This window comes from Panthera leo, chromosome B3 (assembly GCF_018350215.1).
Source record: "Panthera leo isolate Ple1 chromosome B3, P.leo_Ple1_pat1.1, whole genome shotgun sequence".
NCBI lineage: Eukaryota > Metazoa > Chordata > Mammalia > Carnivora > Felidae > Panthera > Panthera leo.
In genome coordinates this window covers 31,789,237-31,806,684 of record NC_056684.1, presented here as the reverse complement: position 1 = coordinate 31,806,684, position 17,448 = coordinate 31,789,237, and the positions used below count along the sequence as shown (strand labels likewise).

Here is a 17,448-nt window from a genome sequence, read left to right as displayed (position 1 = left end):
GGAGGCAGCAGCTGCGAGGAAGTTCCAGAAGCTCACGGTGTGCCTCTGCAATTCTCTAAGACTGGTCCAGTTTCCAGGGGAGGGTGGTTAGCCGCCACCTCTCACCGAGAGCAGTAGTTCAGCCGTCTTTCATCTACCAGAGAGGAAGGTTGCGTTTTGAGGCCCAAAGAAGCGGAGAAGTAGGAGGCCTGCCTGTAGGAGGAGGCTACGGAGATCAGACCAGTGTGCCAGGACAGTAGGAGGGGGGTGCCACCAGGAGATGCCCCTCTGAGCAGAGGAAATCCCAGGGTTGGGGGATAGAAACACTACATTATTGGCTGATTTCATTATTGGCAGAGGGCTGTCCTGAGGGAATACAACTGGCCCCCCTCAGCCTTGTGTAGCGGGGTACAGGGACAGCAGGAAATAGGCCTGGTGGCCTGGGGCAGGGAGGAGGGGGGCGAGGAGGCAGGGGGCGAGAGGGTGGGAATCTTTCTATCTCTGACTCAGAAAAGCAGCCCGAGTGGGCCCTCAGAGCACCTCACAAGCTTGAAGGGAATCAGACAGGCCTGGGTGATGTGCACACCTCCCTTCCCCCAGAAGACACCTGGCCTAGGACAAATAACCCCAGTCCCTGGGGAGGGGAGAAGATCAAGGGCAGAGTGGAGACTGTAGCCCCGATTTACCATCCCAGGCTCCCTGGGCCTGCAGAACAGTCCTTCAGCAACGCGCAGGGGACCCAGGTCGACTGCGGCTCTGCTCCTATCAGTGGGGCAACTTTGAACAAGTACCACAGCCCTCCCACCCCGCCACCCTGGGCCCCAGCTTCCTCCTCAGGGACCTGGGAATGCAAATACCTCCCCTGGAGGCTCCTTGTTCAAATTAGACGACTGGCCAGTGGTAGGCATTCAAGGGGGGGATCTTCAGTTATCAGGCCCCGTGACCCCTGTAGGTCCTGTCCGGGCCTGGTGTCCATAGTGTGGCTTCCTAGGTGGGGAGAAGAATCCTGTCTCGTCTGTGAAGGTTTAGTTCGTGTGTGCGTGTGTGCGCGTGTTTGGTAAACTTTCTAAACTGCATCCGGGTCCCTCACAACTGTTCCTTCTGCACAAGGCTCAGCTTCAAGTGTCTGACACGGTGCAGGTGTTACTTTGGATGGGGGTTATTCAGATGGGGTCACTTCGATGTGGTCCCTTCTGCTTGGAGGTGGCTCTTGTCCCAAGCTGCTCCACTCCCCACTTAGCCCCATTATTTGCCCGGGGGCTGGCTCAAGACAGAGGTTTGGGATTTGCTGTGTTACCTTGGGCAAGTCACTGCCCCTCTCTGGCCTCTATGGGTGATTTTTGGCAGAGGACATTCATCAGAACTTCTGAGATGGGAGTTCCTGGGCAGGACCTCTTGGAGGAGGGACATGTGTGGGGCTGGACAAGACGGCCCAGTATGCATCTCCCTCCTTCCCCCATGAGCTATGGGGCCTGCTCAGGCCAGCCTCATTCCCACCGCAGCCCGAAGGCGGAGCATCTGTGGGAGGCGGCTGCCCTCTACCGGCGGTAAAGGCAAACCACATGGCATGTAGCCTGGGCCTGCCAGCGGTGTGTTCTCAGGGCCTGGCCACCCAGAGGTTAGATGGCCCCCCAGGGAAGAGCGAAGGAGGGAAGGGGGTGTGCTGGGCCCAGCAAACCCATCGCACTGGTTCAGGCTCACCACCCACCCTCTGCACCCACGCCACCCGCTGCAGAGCCCTCCCACCCACACTGCCTCTGATCCAGACACCTGTCCACACCTGCCTGCGGTGGCCTCAGGCTTCTTCCTTCCCCTTGGAGAGTGAAGCCCCTCCCTGCTCCGACCCCCTGCTCCAGCCCCTGCTCCCCATCCACCCCTCCCTGCCTATCTCATCTCTCTCTCCCACCCCACCCCGTGCCCCTCCACCCAGTGTCCCCCACCCCCCTCCCTTCTCAACCTCACTATCCCGCTCCCCCCACCCCCTGCACTCTGGCATTCAGAGCACTGGCCAAGGTCACCAGGGGCCACACACCCAGGGGTTCCCTCTGCAGATTTGGAAACTATTGGGCCTTCTCACGTTTTTTTCCAAAACCTTTTAAATTATTAAATGTAACCCACTTGGGTCGCATTGAACATAAAAATAAAATACAACCAGGGGCGCCTGGGTGGCTCAGTCGGTTGAGCATCTGAGTTAGGTTCAGGTCATGATCTCACAGTTTGTGGGTTCGAGCCCCACATCCGGCTTTGCGCTGACAGTGGCAGAGCCTGCTTGGGATCCTCTCTCTCCCTCCTCTCTGCCCCTCTCCCCCCACCCCCCGACCAAGACAGATAAATAAGCATTTTTTTAATAGAAAGAAAACACAACCAAATTCTTTTAAAGCAAATGCCCCTGAAACCACCACCCAGGTCAAGAAATAGAACACTGCCAGCGCCCAGAAGCCCCTGGTGCCCCTCCTTCCCTAGACATGACCACTGTGCCAACTTGCTGTCTGGCTTTGCTGCTTTATCCTGTCACCACCCAAGTGTGCCTCCCCAGTCCCTATGTCCTAATAGTCCATGTTTTTAACTTTCTCTAAAGGGCATCACACTGTGCGTGCACGTCAGTTTTTGTCCGGTTTTTGCCCAACTTTGTGTGCAAGATTCATGAGTGAGGTTGCTTGTCACTATGGCCCCTCTTTTTCACTGTGCAGTCTTCCTGGGTCCCTTATCTCTGTCCCATAAGTCCTCAGTGTCTTGCCCACCCTTTCATGCTTTGAAGAAGGTAGTTTTTTCTTAGTATCCAGGTGTTTAGGTTCTCTGCAGGGGGGCAGGGGGAGAGTCCGTCTTACCCAATGCATCATTACCCAAAGAAGACCCACTTTTCTGAAGCTCTGCGGCTTTGGCTCGGCCAGTTTTTCTCCCACCTTTCTGGCACTCGCCCTGAATTGGCACTCGCCCTGGCACTCGCCGCTGCCTCCTCCCAGAGGCAATTGTCCCAGAGCCCCCCTCCTCATTCTATACTTTCCTTACCCCTGGAAAATCCCCTTCCTTCCAAGGCTTCACTTAGACCTCCGTGGGCCGCCCTCCCCACACCGTCTGCAGCCAAGATGCTCCCCAAGCTTGACCACCACCAACTGCCTGCGACCACCTCACACCCAACATGCCTCACCCCTCTCCAGGCCAGCACCTCCTTCTCCCCACTGGGTGCATACACCTCTGCCCTGTCCCCCAAGACCCCAGACTCCACCTCCTCCTCCTCCTCCTTCCTCGCTTCCTCCTCCTCCTCTCTCCTGCAGCTCTAGCCCTCATCCACGCCTACTGCCTCCGCTGGCATGGGTCCCATCCCTTGTTGCCTGGCTCACTGCACCTGGCCTGCATTCCCTCTGGGCTGGGCAGCCCCAGAAGTCTTGTCTCACACACATACGCACACGTGCACACGCGTGGACACACACACACACACACACACACCCCTGTCCTGCAGCTTAGGCCCTTCAGTGGCCCTATAAGACAAGTCCAAGCCCCTGAGCCGATCCTTCAAGATCCTCTTCTGTCTGCCCTGCTGCCTCTCCAGCCATACCCCTACACTCATCTCCCTGCACTCTGCCTTCCAGAAATTCCCCTGCTTTGTTCCTCATCGCACACTCACCTCTCTGCCTTTGCCACAGTGTCTCCTCTGCCCAGAAAGCCCTCCCCACCCCCAGGTAACACCTCCTCATCCTCAAGAGTCAACTCAGATTATCAGCTCCTCCAGGAAGCCTCCCCAGCTCCCCAGCCAGGGTTCAGAGCCTCCTCTGAGCTCCCCTCTGTCACAGGCACTTCCTGCCCTCTCCTCTCTGTGTAGACAGGAGACCACTGCAGGCAGGGAGGGACACTCGGGGGTCCTCTGTGCTCCCCGGCCCCAGCATGGGACAGACCTGGCACACAGTGGTGCTCAGCAAGTGTTGGCCGACTGCTAGTTTATTGAGCTGCTTCCAGCCTAGACTTTATAACTGAGTCTCTGTGACCTTGGGCATTTCCCCATCTGTACAGTGAAGGTCGAAGGGCATTTCTGGTCAACATAGTTGGTATATTTGAACACTCCCGCGTGGATGAGATACCTCAGATTCCACCATAAGAACTTCTTAAGGGGGGCTGAATGGTAAACATTGCCCTCTTCAGGCTTTTGTGAGATATAACCACCACCCTTTCTTTTTAATTAACAATAAGGAGCGCGCAGAAGGGGCTGGGCCTCAGTTTCTATGAAATGGGAGTAGTCAGATAATCATACCTTCCGTGCCAGATACCCAGGGCTATTATAAGAATAATTTTTTATTTTTTTTAATTAAATTTATTTATTTATTTTGAGAGAGAGAGAGCAAGCAGGGTAGGGGCAGAGAGGGAGAGGGGACAGAGAGAATCCCAAGCCAGCTCTGCACCACCAGCACAGAGCCTGATGCAGGGCTCGAACTCACAAAACCGTGAGATCATGACCTGAGCCGAAATCAAGAGTCAGACGCTTAACCGACTAAGCCACTCTTGCAGCCCAAAAATAGTTTTTTAAAAGCACTCGGAAGGTGAGGGGCGCCTGGGTGGCTCAGTTGGTTAAGCACCGACCACGGCTCAGGTCATGATCTCTCAGTTCAGGCTCTGTGCTGACAGCTCAGAGCCTGGCGCCTACTTTGGATTCTGTGTCTCCCTCTCTCTCTCTCTGCCCCTTCCCTGCTCAATCTCACTCTCTCGCTCTCTTGCTCTCAAAAATAAACATTAAAAAAATTAGAAGGTGGTACTGAGACAGGAGTTAGCATCATCCTGTGTGCCAGGGTCCGAGCCGGCCCTCCTCGCACCCACTCACCGCACAGCCATCCCTTGAGTTAGGACTATTTTCCCATTCCACAGATGAGGACACTGAGGCTCAGAGCACGGCTGGCCTCCTTACTGAGCGGCAGAGGGATTATTTGAATCTGGGGCTACCTAATGCCTTGTTCCTCAACAGACTCTGAGAGCCAGGGTCCTGTGGGGGACCAGCGGGTGGACAGGGTGCACTCAGGGTCAGGCACAGATAGGCTCAGTGTCCCCAGAAGATGTGCTAGCCCAGAAAGGGGACAGGGAAGAGGCTGTCATCCTGTCCACCACCCCCAGAGCAGGCTGGGAACTGGGGAGGAAGGAGGGAGCAGACAGAGAGGCAGAACCACAACAGGAATCTGGGGCACGGTGTCCCAAGTGTTCTCAAGGCCGGGCTGTGACGCAGAGCATGACCCTGAGCGGACAGCCTAGCCCAGGCTGTGGGGAGAGGTCAGAGCTGCCCGCCTGCAGGCTGCGGCTTCCCAGCCCAGCTTTACTGCCCAAGGTCACTGCTCAGCTGTGGAGGTGGCTGAAGCTGAGGAGGGAGGGCAGGCTGCCAGGGAGCTAGCCCTCCGGGTCCCATGGATGGAGGGCACTGGCCAGGGCAGAGGCTGAGGGGGGTAAACCAGGGTTCCTCTCCATTCCCCTGGGGAGGCCTCGTTCTCAGAGAGCAGCCAGGCTGGGAGGCGAGGCATGGGGCCTGTGGAAGGTTCATAGGACTATTCTCCAAGGGAACAAGTCCCAAAGGACTCGTGGCCCTCCCTCTGGAAGGGGCCATCTGACTGAGGCAAGGACACCTTTCATCAGGAGCCATGCTGTCCCTCTGCCTCTTTTCCCCTTGTTCTGAGCCTCAGCTTTCTTCCTCTGTCAAGAGGAGGGAGTGTTAGAAAGAGAGCTTCGCTCATCCCCAGGACTGTTGAATTGGAGAACAGTGGGGTCTTAGAATGAGTGAGGCCCTGAATGAGAACAGGGGCGACTGTACCCATGGGCGACCCTCCCCCTCCCCCTGGGACTCCCCCCACCACACGTGCGTACATGGACACACCCACACACTCACATGCATGCAATTAAAAACCGCCCAGTGGACTGTAAAAAGGTCAAGTGTGGGAATGGAGGTTCAGCATGAATGCAGGTGTGAGAGAGACATAGAGCATGTGCTGGAGGGGAGGGTGGCTCAGCGCGCCTGTAAAGGGCCTCAGACTTGCCATCTGAGTTGACACGGAGCTGGGAGGAAGCTGGTCCAAACCTCAGGAGCTTACTCAGAACCACCGCCGGCCATGACGATCTCGGCCCTCCATCCACACACACACAGACTGGCCCGCCCAGGGTTCCAGCATCCTGCAGAGCTCTTCCCTGCCCCGAGCCCCTGTCCCCCAACCCCTACCTTGGGCAGGGCCCATCAGAAGGAGAAGCTGGAAAGCCAGCGATGGAATCAGGCAGGCTCATTCAAATCTGCTGTTTTCTCACAGACCTGGCCAGCTGTAGGTGGGGACTGTGACATGAGGCACAAGCCCACCTCTCCTGACACAGGGAGGCCTGAGCGTGTGTCTGGCTCCCTGAGGAGCAGATGGGGGAACCCCCTCTTCTCGCCCTCCCCCCCCCCCTCCCCGCCACCCGAGGCAGCCTTAGCCTTAGGAACAAAGGGCAGAATGGGGCCTTGGGACGTCATATGGACACTGGCTCCTCCCCCACCAGTGCCACTCAGTTTCTATAGACAGACTCAGCTCCGCATCAAGCCAGGACTCTTCTTTCTTCTTCCCTCCGGGTGAAGCTCCCAGCCTTCCTCAGTCAAGGGGGTGCACAGAGCACAGTTCTTTGAGTGACGCCTGGGCCCCAGTGCTATAGATCCATATCCGCAAGCCGGATGATGTTGGATACGGCCCTGAAGCAACCCGAGCCTCACAGGAGCTTCCGCGGCATCGTGTAAGCCCTCAGCGAGGACCAGCGCTTGTGCCTGCCCGTCCTCAGGGGGCCCTGCAGAGGCAGAGCAGAATCCGTCGGCCCCCCAGGGTAGGGCTGGAGAGGGCCTCGCAGCAGGAAGAGGTCGCCATGAGGCCTTGGGCGCAGGGCCCCCCGGGAGCATCCAAAACTCGGGGCCCAGAAGAACCCATTACTGCTGACGGCTGGGAGGGTCCCCAGAGGAGAACGGTGACGCGGAGGCTTTGTGTGCTTCAACTTGAGCCGAGATTCATTTATTTTTTAATTCATTAAATGTTTTTAACTTCTGTGTGTGAGACACACACATTCAGACAAAGGCACAAGACAGAAATGTGTTCGACTGCAGTGGTTTGTCACCAAGTGGACTTGCGTGTGTAAGCCCCACGTGTCCCACGGGTCAAGAGGTATAGTACTGCCAGCACCCCAAAAACTCCCCCATACTCCCCCATCTCCCTGTACAGATCTCAGACCCTGACTTTTAATCCCAGGGCTTAAGTTTGCCTGGTTTTGAACCAAATCTCTATGGAATCACAGGGTAGGTACTTTGTGTCCGGCTCCTTTTGCTTGAGATTATGTGTGAGAGGTTCCTCCCTGTGGCTTCATGTGGTGGCACCCACTGATTTTTATCGCCGTCTATATTCCACTGTATGACTATGTCCCCATTGTACTGTGATGGGCATTTGTGCGACTTCCATTCGGGGTTCATACAAATAATGCTGCTACGAATGTTCTCACGACCGCTGGTTGATGCATCCACACACGCGTTTGTGTTGGGTATGTACCCAGGAGGATAACTGCATGGGCTATGCCTACGTTCAATCTGAATAGTGTCCAGTGTGCAGGCAGCTCTCCAAAGTGACGGTGACACTTCAGATCCCCCCCAGCACTGAATAAGCGTTCCCCTTCTTCCACACCCTTATCAACATTTGACATAGTCGGGATTGTTTTGTTTTGGTTTTGGTTATTCTAGTGGGTGTATAGTAATATCTCGTGTTTTTTTTTTTTTTAATTCTTAAGTTCATCCATTTATTTTGAAAGAGAGAGAGAGAGAGAGAGAGAGAGAGAGAATCCTAAGCAGGGTCCGCACTGTCAGCACAGAGCCTGACTCTGGGCTTGATCCCACAAACCATGAGATCATGACTTGAGCCAAGATTAAGAGTTGGACGCTCAAGACTGAGCCACCCAGGCGCCCTCGTTGTGGGGTTTTAAATGACTAATGAGGGTAGGTATCAATTCACGTGCTTATTGACTTATCCTCTCAAGTGCCAGTTCAAATCTCTTGTCTATTCTCTTGGGTGGTCTTTTTTCTTATTAATTTGTAGGAGTTATTTTTATATCTGAATATGAGCCCATCGTCTGTCGTGCATGTTGTATATATCTTCTACTTGTCCTGCCCACTCCCTCCCTTTGTGATGTCTTTTCTTGAATAGACGCTCTTAATTTAAATGTACCAATTTTATCAATCCTTTCCGTTCTGGTTTGTGCTTGTGTCCTGTTTTTCAAAACCTTACCCTCCCCCAAGTTCATAAAGATTCTTAGCTTTGTCTTTTAGTCTTACTGTTTTATCTTTATACTTAGATCTCAGTCTATCTGGAATTTTTTTAATGTTTATTTTTTGGGAGAGAGAGCGAGCATGAGTGGGGGAGGGGCAGATAGAGATGAAGACAGAGGATCTGAAGTGGGCTGTGTGCTGACAGCAGTGAGCCCAATATGGGGCTCGAACTCACGAACGGTGAGATCATGACCGGAGCCAAAGTTGGTCAGCCGACTGAGCCACCCAGGCACCCAGGTGCCCCTATCTGGAATTTATTTTTAATTATGATTTGTGATGGAAGCCAGGTTTCTACTTTTCCGTGTAGATATCAGATTGACCCAGGACCATTTATTACAATGACGGTCCTTTCCCTGCAGCCCTCTGATGCCATCTCAGTTATGAATTAGGACTCCATATACATGTGGTTCTGTTTCAGGGCTCTCTATTCTGCCTCTATGGCCTACTTATCAATCTTTGCACCAATGTTACCTTGTCTTAATTACTATAGCTTTATCATAAGTCTTGATAGCTGATAAAGCAAATCTTCCTTACTGTTCCTCTTCAAAAATATGAAAGTATTTTAGCTATACTTGTCCTTTTTATTTCTCGCATATTATAGAATCAGCTTGTCTATTTCTGCACACACACACACACACACACACAGTTATGATTTTGATTGGGAGTGCGCCGAATCTATAAACCAATTTAGGGAAGAACTAATTCTTTAAATACTGCATCTTTCAATCCATGAACATGGTATGACCCTCGATGTGTTTATGTTTAAATTATTTTTGATTAGATGGATAATATATGGATACATTTTTATTAGAAATATAAAATTAGGGCTCCTAAGGGGCTCAGCTGGTTAAACATCTAACTTCAGCTCAGATCATGATCTCACGGTTCGTGAGTTCAAGCCCCACATCGGACTCTCTGCTGATGGTACAGAGCCCACTTCAGAAGCTCTATTCCCCTCTCTCTGTGCCCCTCTTCCGTGCTCTCTTTCTCCCTCAAAACTAAACAAACATTTTTTTAAAAGAAACAAAATTAGAGGGGCGCCTGGGTGGCTCAGTTGGTTTAACGTCCGACTCTTGATTTCAGCTCAGGTCATGATTCCAGGGTCATGAGACAGAGCCCTGCATCTGGCTCTGCACTGAGGGTGGAGCCTGCCTAAGATTCTGTCTCTCTCTCTCTCTCTCTTTCTCTCTCTCTCTCCCTCTGCCCCTCTCCCCCACTCACACACGCTCTCTCTCAAATGAAACAGAAAAAGAAATATAAAATTAGAGATGAAACAAGTATTTCTTTCCTTTCCCAAACGCAGCAGTTTCTTTTTTATTTTTTTATTTTTATTTTTTTAATTTTTTTTTTAAGTTTATTTATTTTTGAAACAGAGAGAGACAGAGCATGAACAGGGGTGGGTCAGAGAGAGAGGGAGACACAGAATCGGAAGCAGGCTCCAGGCTCTGAGCGGTTAGCACAGAGCCTGACGCGGGGCTCGAACTCACGGACCGCGAGATCGTGACCTGAGCTGAAGTCGGACGCTTAACCGACTGAGCCACCCAGGCGCCCCCGCAGCAGTTTCTTATATAAGCACTGTGCTTCTGTACCTCTATGCACGCGCGCATACGTACCAATTTTGGATGGGATCGTATTAATTTGCCACATGCTTTTTTAACTTAACAATATTCTGTAGACATCTCTCTGTGTCAAAACAATTGAACCTAGGTCATTCTTTTTAGTACCGCCTGTAGCCAGAGACTGTGTCCTAGTACAAGACTATAGACTGAACTCAGTGAGCATCCTAGAACGTGTTTTCTTGGATGTGTGTGTGTTCCTCTAGGAGATTTAACCCGATAAGCAAAGACACCCATTTGGATACCGCTGTAATTATTCAGAGCAGACGTAATGAGAGCCTGAACCAGGCAGGGGAAGGAGAAGAGAGACGAATTTCCTTTTCTACAATAACATGTGCTTCCTCCTGAGAGTCTCCTGGGCCTCCCAAACTTCTGTCAGTCATGGGTCTGCCATTAATGGAAGATGTAGGGCACAGCAGAAGGGCGGGCAAGGGAGCCCAGGGGGAGAGCAGCAAAGAGTTAGAGGAAGGGGTCTGACCTGTCCATCAAAGCAACCACTGAACAGAAATGGGGTGAGATGAGACACCTGTCCTGGGCAGGGCCATATGCTGCCTGCTGCACATGCTGCCCTGAGCTTTGCAGCAAACCCGTGCTTAGACCGTGCGAGGAATCTGCGGCTGAGAGAGGTGCAGGGGTCTGTCTGGGCTCGCCTAGTGAGTCAGGGGCCACGCTGGGCTTCTGACCGAGGCCTGGCTGCAAAGCCCTGCATGTGTGCGGTCTCCAGGCCGAGTCTCTTAGTTCACAACGCTGCCCAAGGACACCAGATGGGCAGACCTAGAGGAGCCAAGGCCTGGAACTCAACTGGGGCGGGTGCTGGGGAGACGGACTCAGGGCTGGCACCAGTCAGAGGGAGCCCGGCCAGAAGGCTGGACGGTGGCAGGTGACAAATGGTGTCTCGTGAGTCCCTGCTGTCTGGGAACCCTTCTCCAAGGAGCCAGTGGCCCACATGCAGCAGGTTGGAGGCAGCGGCTTGGAGCGAGGCCACATCCCCCGTCGGCACGGGACCCAGGTGCGAGTTCAGGGCAGGGCTCTGCTTCCTGGAAACTTGGGAGCCTGGATGGGCCTAGGAGACCCAACTCTCACATCGAGGCCTCCACAGCCTCGGGAAGGTCACAGGCCACCAGGGCTTAGAAACCCCCACCGGCTTCACCTCCCTCCGCCTACCTCCTCTCCCTCAATGCACTTTCCTGGCCTCACCTTTCGGGTCCCCCTTTTATATTTATATTTATGAAATCCCCTTTTACAAACTTTTTATAAACAACAAGAGGGAATTTTTTAGTATAAAACAAACGCCATGAATAAAGCCCATTAACCTCCTATGCATACATAAGGGCAGACATTAATTCTTTTCCCAAACTGAGATTATATTCATCATCCTTATTAAGAAGATGCTTTGATTGCTTCTCAATGTCCTGTGCGCTGTCCATGCCTGGGGGCATCTGGCAGGATTGCAACAGCTCTTGGGAACACGGACTCAAGTGGCAGCTGGCCTGGGTTTCAGAGCCTTTCTCTGCCACTCATTACTTTTGTGACAGAGCGAGTTCTGCACCTCTCTGGGCCTTGGTCTCCTCGTCAGTAAAATGAGGATGCTAACAGGCTCGACGTGAGGCTCCGTGTGAGAACTAAGTGGGGGGGAGGGGGCCTAACCTGGAACACTGTCGATTCTCGGCGAGCACCTGATATTAGGATTATCATTACTCCTCACCTAAAAACGGAGCCCAGCATCCTGGCCCCACCTCATTACCTAAGACTTTGTAGCTGGATCCCAACCCTGACCCTGAGTCTTTATCCGGGTCTCCTGGGCCTACCGTAGGTCTCTTCCTGCCCCCGCCCCCGGGCTGGTGGGGGTGCTGGGGCCTGGGCTCAGCTGCCGAGTAGCATTCAATTGGATTTCTGAAGGTTCTTCCTTGGGTCCTTCCTCAGTGACATGAGTAAGGACAGGGGTTAGAAAGGGGGAAAAGGGAAAGGGAGAAGGCAGAGAAGTGGCTTGGATTTAGCCAGGCCCTAGAAACCCAGCCCCGGGTGCTTTCGAGTCTCTGCCTCACTGGGCTTCCTCACCTGGTGTGCGAGCCCGGGGTCCCTCCTCGGTGGCGTCACTGGGAGAGACGGTTGGAGTGACTGCTCTCCCATGGCCAGGAAGGGTGGAGACCAAATCATAACCACCCCTAGAAGGAGTTGCTCAGGCTCAAGGGCACCACTTGGGGTTCACTCTGTTTGTTGGCCTTGACGGGGACCTGCTGACTTCCAAGTGTGGGCGCACGTGTGAGCTGGGACCCAGTTCTGAGCCCTGGAATCCACAGGAGGTGAACAACTACCGGCGGGCCATGCAGAAGATGGCAGAGGACATCCTGTCGCTGCGGAAGCAGATCAGCATCCTGGAGGCAGAGAACCACACACTGAGGAGCCAGCTAACCCAGGGGGAGGTGGAAGAGGAGCAGAACGACACCAACAAGAGCCAGAATCTGGGTGAGGGTGTCCGGGCCACCGAGAGCATCCAGCTGCCCGCCTGAGCCCAGGCTCTAAATTGTGGGTCAGGGTGGCGGGGAGCCTTTCCCAGGTGCACCTGCTCCTGGACACTGGCCGGGTCCTCTCTCCGGGATGGGAGACTCCAGCCCTGTGTCGAGCCCCAGGACTGAGAGACCCCACCCCCGCCCCGTCCCCAGCTGTGCTGAGCCAGGAGATGCGCCCTCCCTGAGCCAGCTCCCCCAACACCCCCCCACAGTGTCCATGAAGCAGAAACTGCTGCTGAGTGAGCTGGACATGAAGAAGCTGTGGGACAAAGTGCAGCATTTGCAGAATGAGCTGATTCGAGTGAGCTGAGGCTGGGGGACAGAGGGGAAGGGAGCTGGGGGGAGTCCAGAGAAGTACCCGCGAGCAGAAGGGAGAGGGGTGTGGAAGGAAGGGGGCGGTGCAGTTGGAGACTCAGCAGAGGGGCCAGCAGTAACCCCAGGCACCCCCTGCCCTCCCCCACCACCAGAAGAATGATCGAGAGAAGGAGCTACTCCTCCTGCACCAGGCTCAGCAGCCACAGGCCGCGCTGCTGAAGCGGTACCAGGACAAGCTGCGGAAGACGAAACTGCTGGAGGAGACTGTGCGGCACCAGGAGAAGGCAGGTGTCAGAGGGGCCGGCCCATCAGGCGCCAGCCACAGAGCAGAAGGTGCAGAGCCCCCAGGCCAGCCCAGCCTTTGTGCCCGGCCCTCCAGGTGATCGAGAAGATGGAGCGGGTGCTGGAGGACAAGCTGCGGGACCGGAAGGAGCCCCTGCTCACCAGGCTGCAGGGAAAGCCCAGCGTGGGTGAGTCTTTTGCCCCGTCCCCCCGGAGGCCCTGCCTTCCTGGAGCATCCGCTTCCGGAGCAGAACTGGGACAAAGGATGCTACCCCCCTACTGACGCAGGCAGTGAGGAGAGGGCTCCCAAAGGTCCACTGGGCTCCCTTCTCCTGCCAGGGAGCCCCTCAGGACACATCAGGGCAGTGTGTGAGCCAGGTTAGAGATGGACGTGCTCGGACCCACAGAGGGGAGGCACTGCAGACTGGGGTGAGCAGACAGGGGCTGCCCAAGAAGAGGGGCTGCCAGAACCCTCCAGATTACTTCCTCCTCTCCCCATGTCTTCAAAGAGTCTGCTCCTACAAAACAAACAATACTTGTTTGTTCTCTCCATTGATGTTAACCAAAGCCACCCAGGACTGCCAATCTGACAGGGCTCTGGCGGGCAGGGGACAGCCAGCTCACCCTATATCAGCCCGGCCCAGGCAGAGGAGTTCCCTGAGCCATCTGTACAGCCTCACCGGGGACCCCTGCGTGCCCAGCCCTGTGCTCAGCCTTCACTGCATGGGGATGTCGGGCGGTGCATTCCCGAAGGCCTTTGGAAAAGAATGAAAGATGAGACTGCCTTTCAGGAACCCTGAGGTCATCCCAGAGTGGGAGAAGAGGGAAGACAACCCAAGGAGGGCGGAGGGCCAGGGAGTGACAATGCCAAGAGCAGAGAAGGGAGGAAAGAGAGTGGTGAAAAGCTAAAATAGACCCAGGACAAATGGCGGGGGAGTGGTTATGGAGAACACTGCGGTCAGGTTATAAAGAGCCCACAAGGAGGGCCTGAGGCGTGTGGATCTGATTCTACCAGGCAGGGAGCCGGTGAGTGCTTGGGAACAGAGGAAGGACAGAATGGAGCAAAATGCCGGGGCGGATCAGGCAGGGGACACGAGGGCAGGAGAGCCCAGCTCACGAACATCTGTGGCCACGTCTGCAGCCTTCCCTGTGCTCTCAGCCCCTGGCCTTCCCCCGGGGCCCGCAAGAGAGAACCTGCCCGTCGACCTGTACTCCGCGCTGCTGGCAGAAAACTCCAGGCTGCGTGCAGAGCTGGATAAGAACCGCCACCAGTCGGCCCCCATCATCCTGCAGCAGCAGGCCCTGCCGGTAAGAGCTGCCGCCACAGGCTTGGCCTGGGCCTGCCCCAACAGATGCTCGGCGATCACTCACAGCGCAATCCAAGTTGAAGACGGAGACCAGGAGCTGGGCTTCCCAGGGACTCCAACGTGCCTGGGGTCTCCTGGAGCACCAGCTCTCAGGCCTGCCCCTTTGCTCCCAGGGACCCACATGGGTCTGAAGGCGCCACTTTTGCCCTCATTTAGCAGCCCCAAATGGCCCTTGACCTTTGATTCCTGACCCCTTTTGCTGGCCTGCCCTCGGACTCCACACAAGCCTCTCTGAGCTCCATCCCGGAGCGTTTCCTGGGATTGGTACAGCCTTGGAGAGCCCTTTTCCCCATCCCAGGTGGACCCCGGGGAGTTGGGAGCAGGAGACCTGGCAGAGAGACTGCAGGAGACAGATGGCCCAGGCCACTCCAAGGGCACAGAGACCCTGCCCGCACAGGTGGGTGCCCCCGGCCCCAGAAATGCCCCAGCCCCATTCCGTCTCCAAGGCTGCTGCAGGTGCCCCTGCCTCATGCAAACCCAAAGATGAGACATTTGGAATTCCAGCAAGGGGTGGCCAGGGGACACAGGAGAGTTTTTCTCTTCATCCCAGGACTTGCGGGAGGTGAGTTCTGTTTGAAAGCGCACCCGATGCACGGACATCCAGGTGAAGTGCGGGGGGGATAAGGGAACCCTTGCTTCACAGATGCTTCACTTTACAAGATTCCCCATTCACGATTCCTTTCTGGGCACCGACAGGCGCCACCTAGTGCATTTTACGTTTAGAGATGGATGTCCGGAAACTCCATGTAACCAAAATCTTTGGGGAGAACAGCCGTGAAAAAAAGCACACACCGTATCGGGTCAACTTTGAGACGAGGGTTTGGCCCTGGGTCTCAGGCTCTGAATCAGGCAGATGAGTTTGGAACTCAGACCTGGCTGGTTTCTCCCTCAGTATCTCATGGCCTCCTGAGCCCACACGGCCGCCATCCCCAGCTGGAGCCATGTGTGCGTTTCTGCTTTGCCCACAGGATCTCCTTGGCAATGCTTCAGACAAGTTCAACCTTCTGGCCAAGCTGGAACGAGCTCAGAGCCGGATCCTATCCCTGGAAAGCCAGGTGGGTGAGGTGCAGGCGTCAGTCAGGCTAGGCGGGTTCACCTCTCAGCCTATGACCAGGGTCAGGGTCAAAGAGTGACCAAGGTTGTGGCTCAGTCTATGACCAGAGTCAAGGATCAGTGTGGACTGAGGGTCAGGGCTCAGTATGTTGTTGGAACTCAGAGAAGGTCCTTCTGTGTCTTAGACCCCTCCCCCGCCACCCTGCCACGCCTGCTGTTTCCGGAAGGTAGCAGGTCCACGTTGCCCAGGGTTTTGCTCACTGCCCGGAGAGGAGGCTCAGGCTCTGGATGTCCTGGATCGCAGGGATGGGCCCTGCTGCCCAGCAGTTCCCCATCTGTCCCTCTCCGTGTCCACAGTTAGAGGACTCGGCTCGACGCTGGGGACGAGAGAAGCAGGACTTGGCCACAAGGCTGCAGGAGCAAGAGTACGGCTTGGGGCAACCCTCAAACTCCATCATCACTGACCTGCCTGTGAGTGAGCCCTCCGGACAAGCTCCTTGGGGGTCAGGCAGTGGGGCTGGCAGCCACTCCCCGCCCCAATCCCGAGTCACCCGGCCTTGAGAAGAACTACGCAGGGGGACCAGCTACCCACTGGAAGTCTCAGTTTCTGCTCTGTTACCACCAGAAGCCCTCGCCTGGTCTCGATGTCCCACCTGCCTAAGGCATCGCTGAGATGCCCCACGGGTGGTGGTGAGAATCAAGGGGTGATGGCCATGGATAGGGGGTGTCCAGGCGTTTCTGGACTGCTCTGGCACTGGCTGTCCTTTAGCATGGGCAGAGTAGCTGCGGCCCCCACCCAGCCCCTTAGCACCGGAGGTCCTCCCAGGAGCTCACCTTCTCGGGCAACTGCAGTGCCGCACCCCTGCCGGGGAGGGGAGCAACGTTGCCAGAGAGAAACACTGGCGGCATCCTGAGCGCACATGGGCCTGTTCACAACTGCCCTTCAGGCTCAGCCCCAGGCTCCCAGGTCCCCCAGAGCAACACCCCTGAAGGCTCCTGCCCTTGAGCCATCAGTGTTCTGAACATCTCCAGGCTCCCAGAAAGGCCGGAAGAGGATGGGAGGTTGGGGCGTGGGGGCGGGACACTGACAGAGAACACAGGGCTACCTTGGCAAAGTCACCTGCTGAGACCTGGGGGCTCTTGGAGAAATCGGGTTTGACTTGCTGTGGTTAAACAGCTGTGGGAACCTTTGCGAAGTCTTGGCGCACTATGTTTTGGATCCTCTGAGGCATGGCTTGCCAAGATGCACTCTAATGGGCCATCCCCCGCCCCCAGCGGCAGGGGCGTGCTCACCTCACTTTGCTCTGCACACCACAGCACTACTCGGCCCTCTCCAAGGACAGCAGGCGACCCTCAAAGCTGGACCCCTTGACTCCCAGCTCAGAGACCAAGCTCAACAAACCCTCGAACTCCCAGAAGACCTGAGTCTTAGCAGACCTGAGTGCCAGAGCAGGCCTCCCTGTGTGCTGGGGAGTCTCATTCCACTCCCCCCAAATGACTCCATTAAATGCTGTAAGTCCGTGAGCATTCGTCTCTTTTCTGGGGTAGGGCAGCCTAAGGGGCCCAGCTTCCTCCTTCCAGACCCCACTCTGGGCCCGGTCCCTCTGCTGCAGCCTTATAGCCTCCTGCCTGTCCCAGAAGCTACCATTTTGGGAGAGCCAAAGGCCATAGTGGACCCAAGAGGGAGGGGGAGAAGAGGCCTTCCAAAGCAGGAGCCAGGGAGACAAGCCCCTTCCAGAACTCCAGAAGAAATGAGGCCACCTGAGGCCAGCTCTGTTGGAAGATGTGAGGGAGGCTGGGACTTTCCACTTGCCCCTAAACATCTCATATCTGAAATCTCTTCTTTCAAGTTCGATTGATCAGTTTCTTGGGAAGGGAAAGACTTAAAGCCTGACTGTGGCAATCAGTTACATGTTAGTGTGAAATAGTCCATTAACCAGGGCCAGGCTGAGTGGGCAATGTTGTGTCCATATATAGCCAGGGACAGGAAAGCAGATGGGGCTAGGGGAAGGAACCCTCTGCTGAGAGTCGGAAGG

At 55.4% G+C, this 17,448-nt stretch overlaps 1 protein-coding gene across 10 annotated transcripts in view; it reads left to right on the top strand.

The window, feature by feature from the left end:
* The window catches only part of CCDC33 (coiled-coil domain containing 33), a 90,451-nt gene extending 73,515 nt beyond the window's left edge, over positions 1-16,936 (top strand). For 4 of the 10 annotated variants that reach the window (XM_042941428.1, XM_042941425.1, XM_042941429.1 and 1 more), the window contains 9 exons: positions 12,186-12,351; positions 12,608-12,696; positions 12,863-12,994; positions 13,090-13,180; positions 14,008-14,300; positions 14,658-14,756; positions 15,328-15,414; positions 15,770-15,883; positions 16,730-16,936. In XM_042941428.1, the coding sequence (XP_042797362.1) occupies positions 12,186-12,351; positions 12,608-12,696; positions 12,863-12,994; positions 13,090-13,180; positions 14,008-14,300; positions 14,658-14,756; positions 15,328-15,414; positions 15,770-15,883; positions 16,730-16,837 (1,179 nt within the window). In that variant the 3' untranslated portion in view covers positions 16,838-16,936. Of the gene's footprint in view, positions 1-12,185; positions 12,352-12,607; positions 12,697-12,862; positions 12,995-13,089; positions 13,181-14,007; positions 14,301-14,657; positions 14,757-15,327; positions 15,415-15,769; positions 15,884-16,037; positions 16,103-16,729 lie in introns of those variants that run through there. The other 6 variants (XM_042941426.1, XM_042941430.1, XM_042941433.1 and 3 more) reach the window with 6 other exon arrangements.
* Positions 16,937-17,448: the final 512 nt, after the last annotated feature.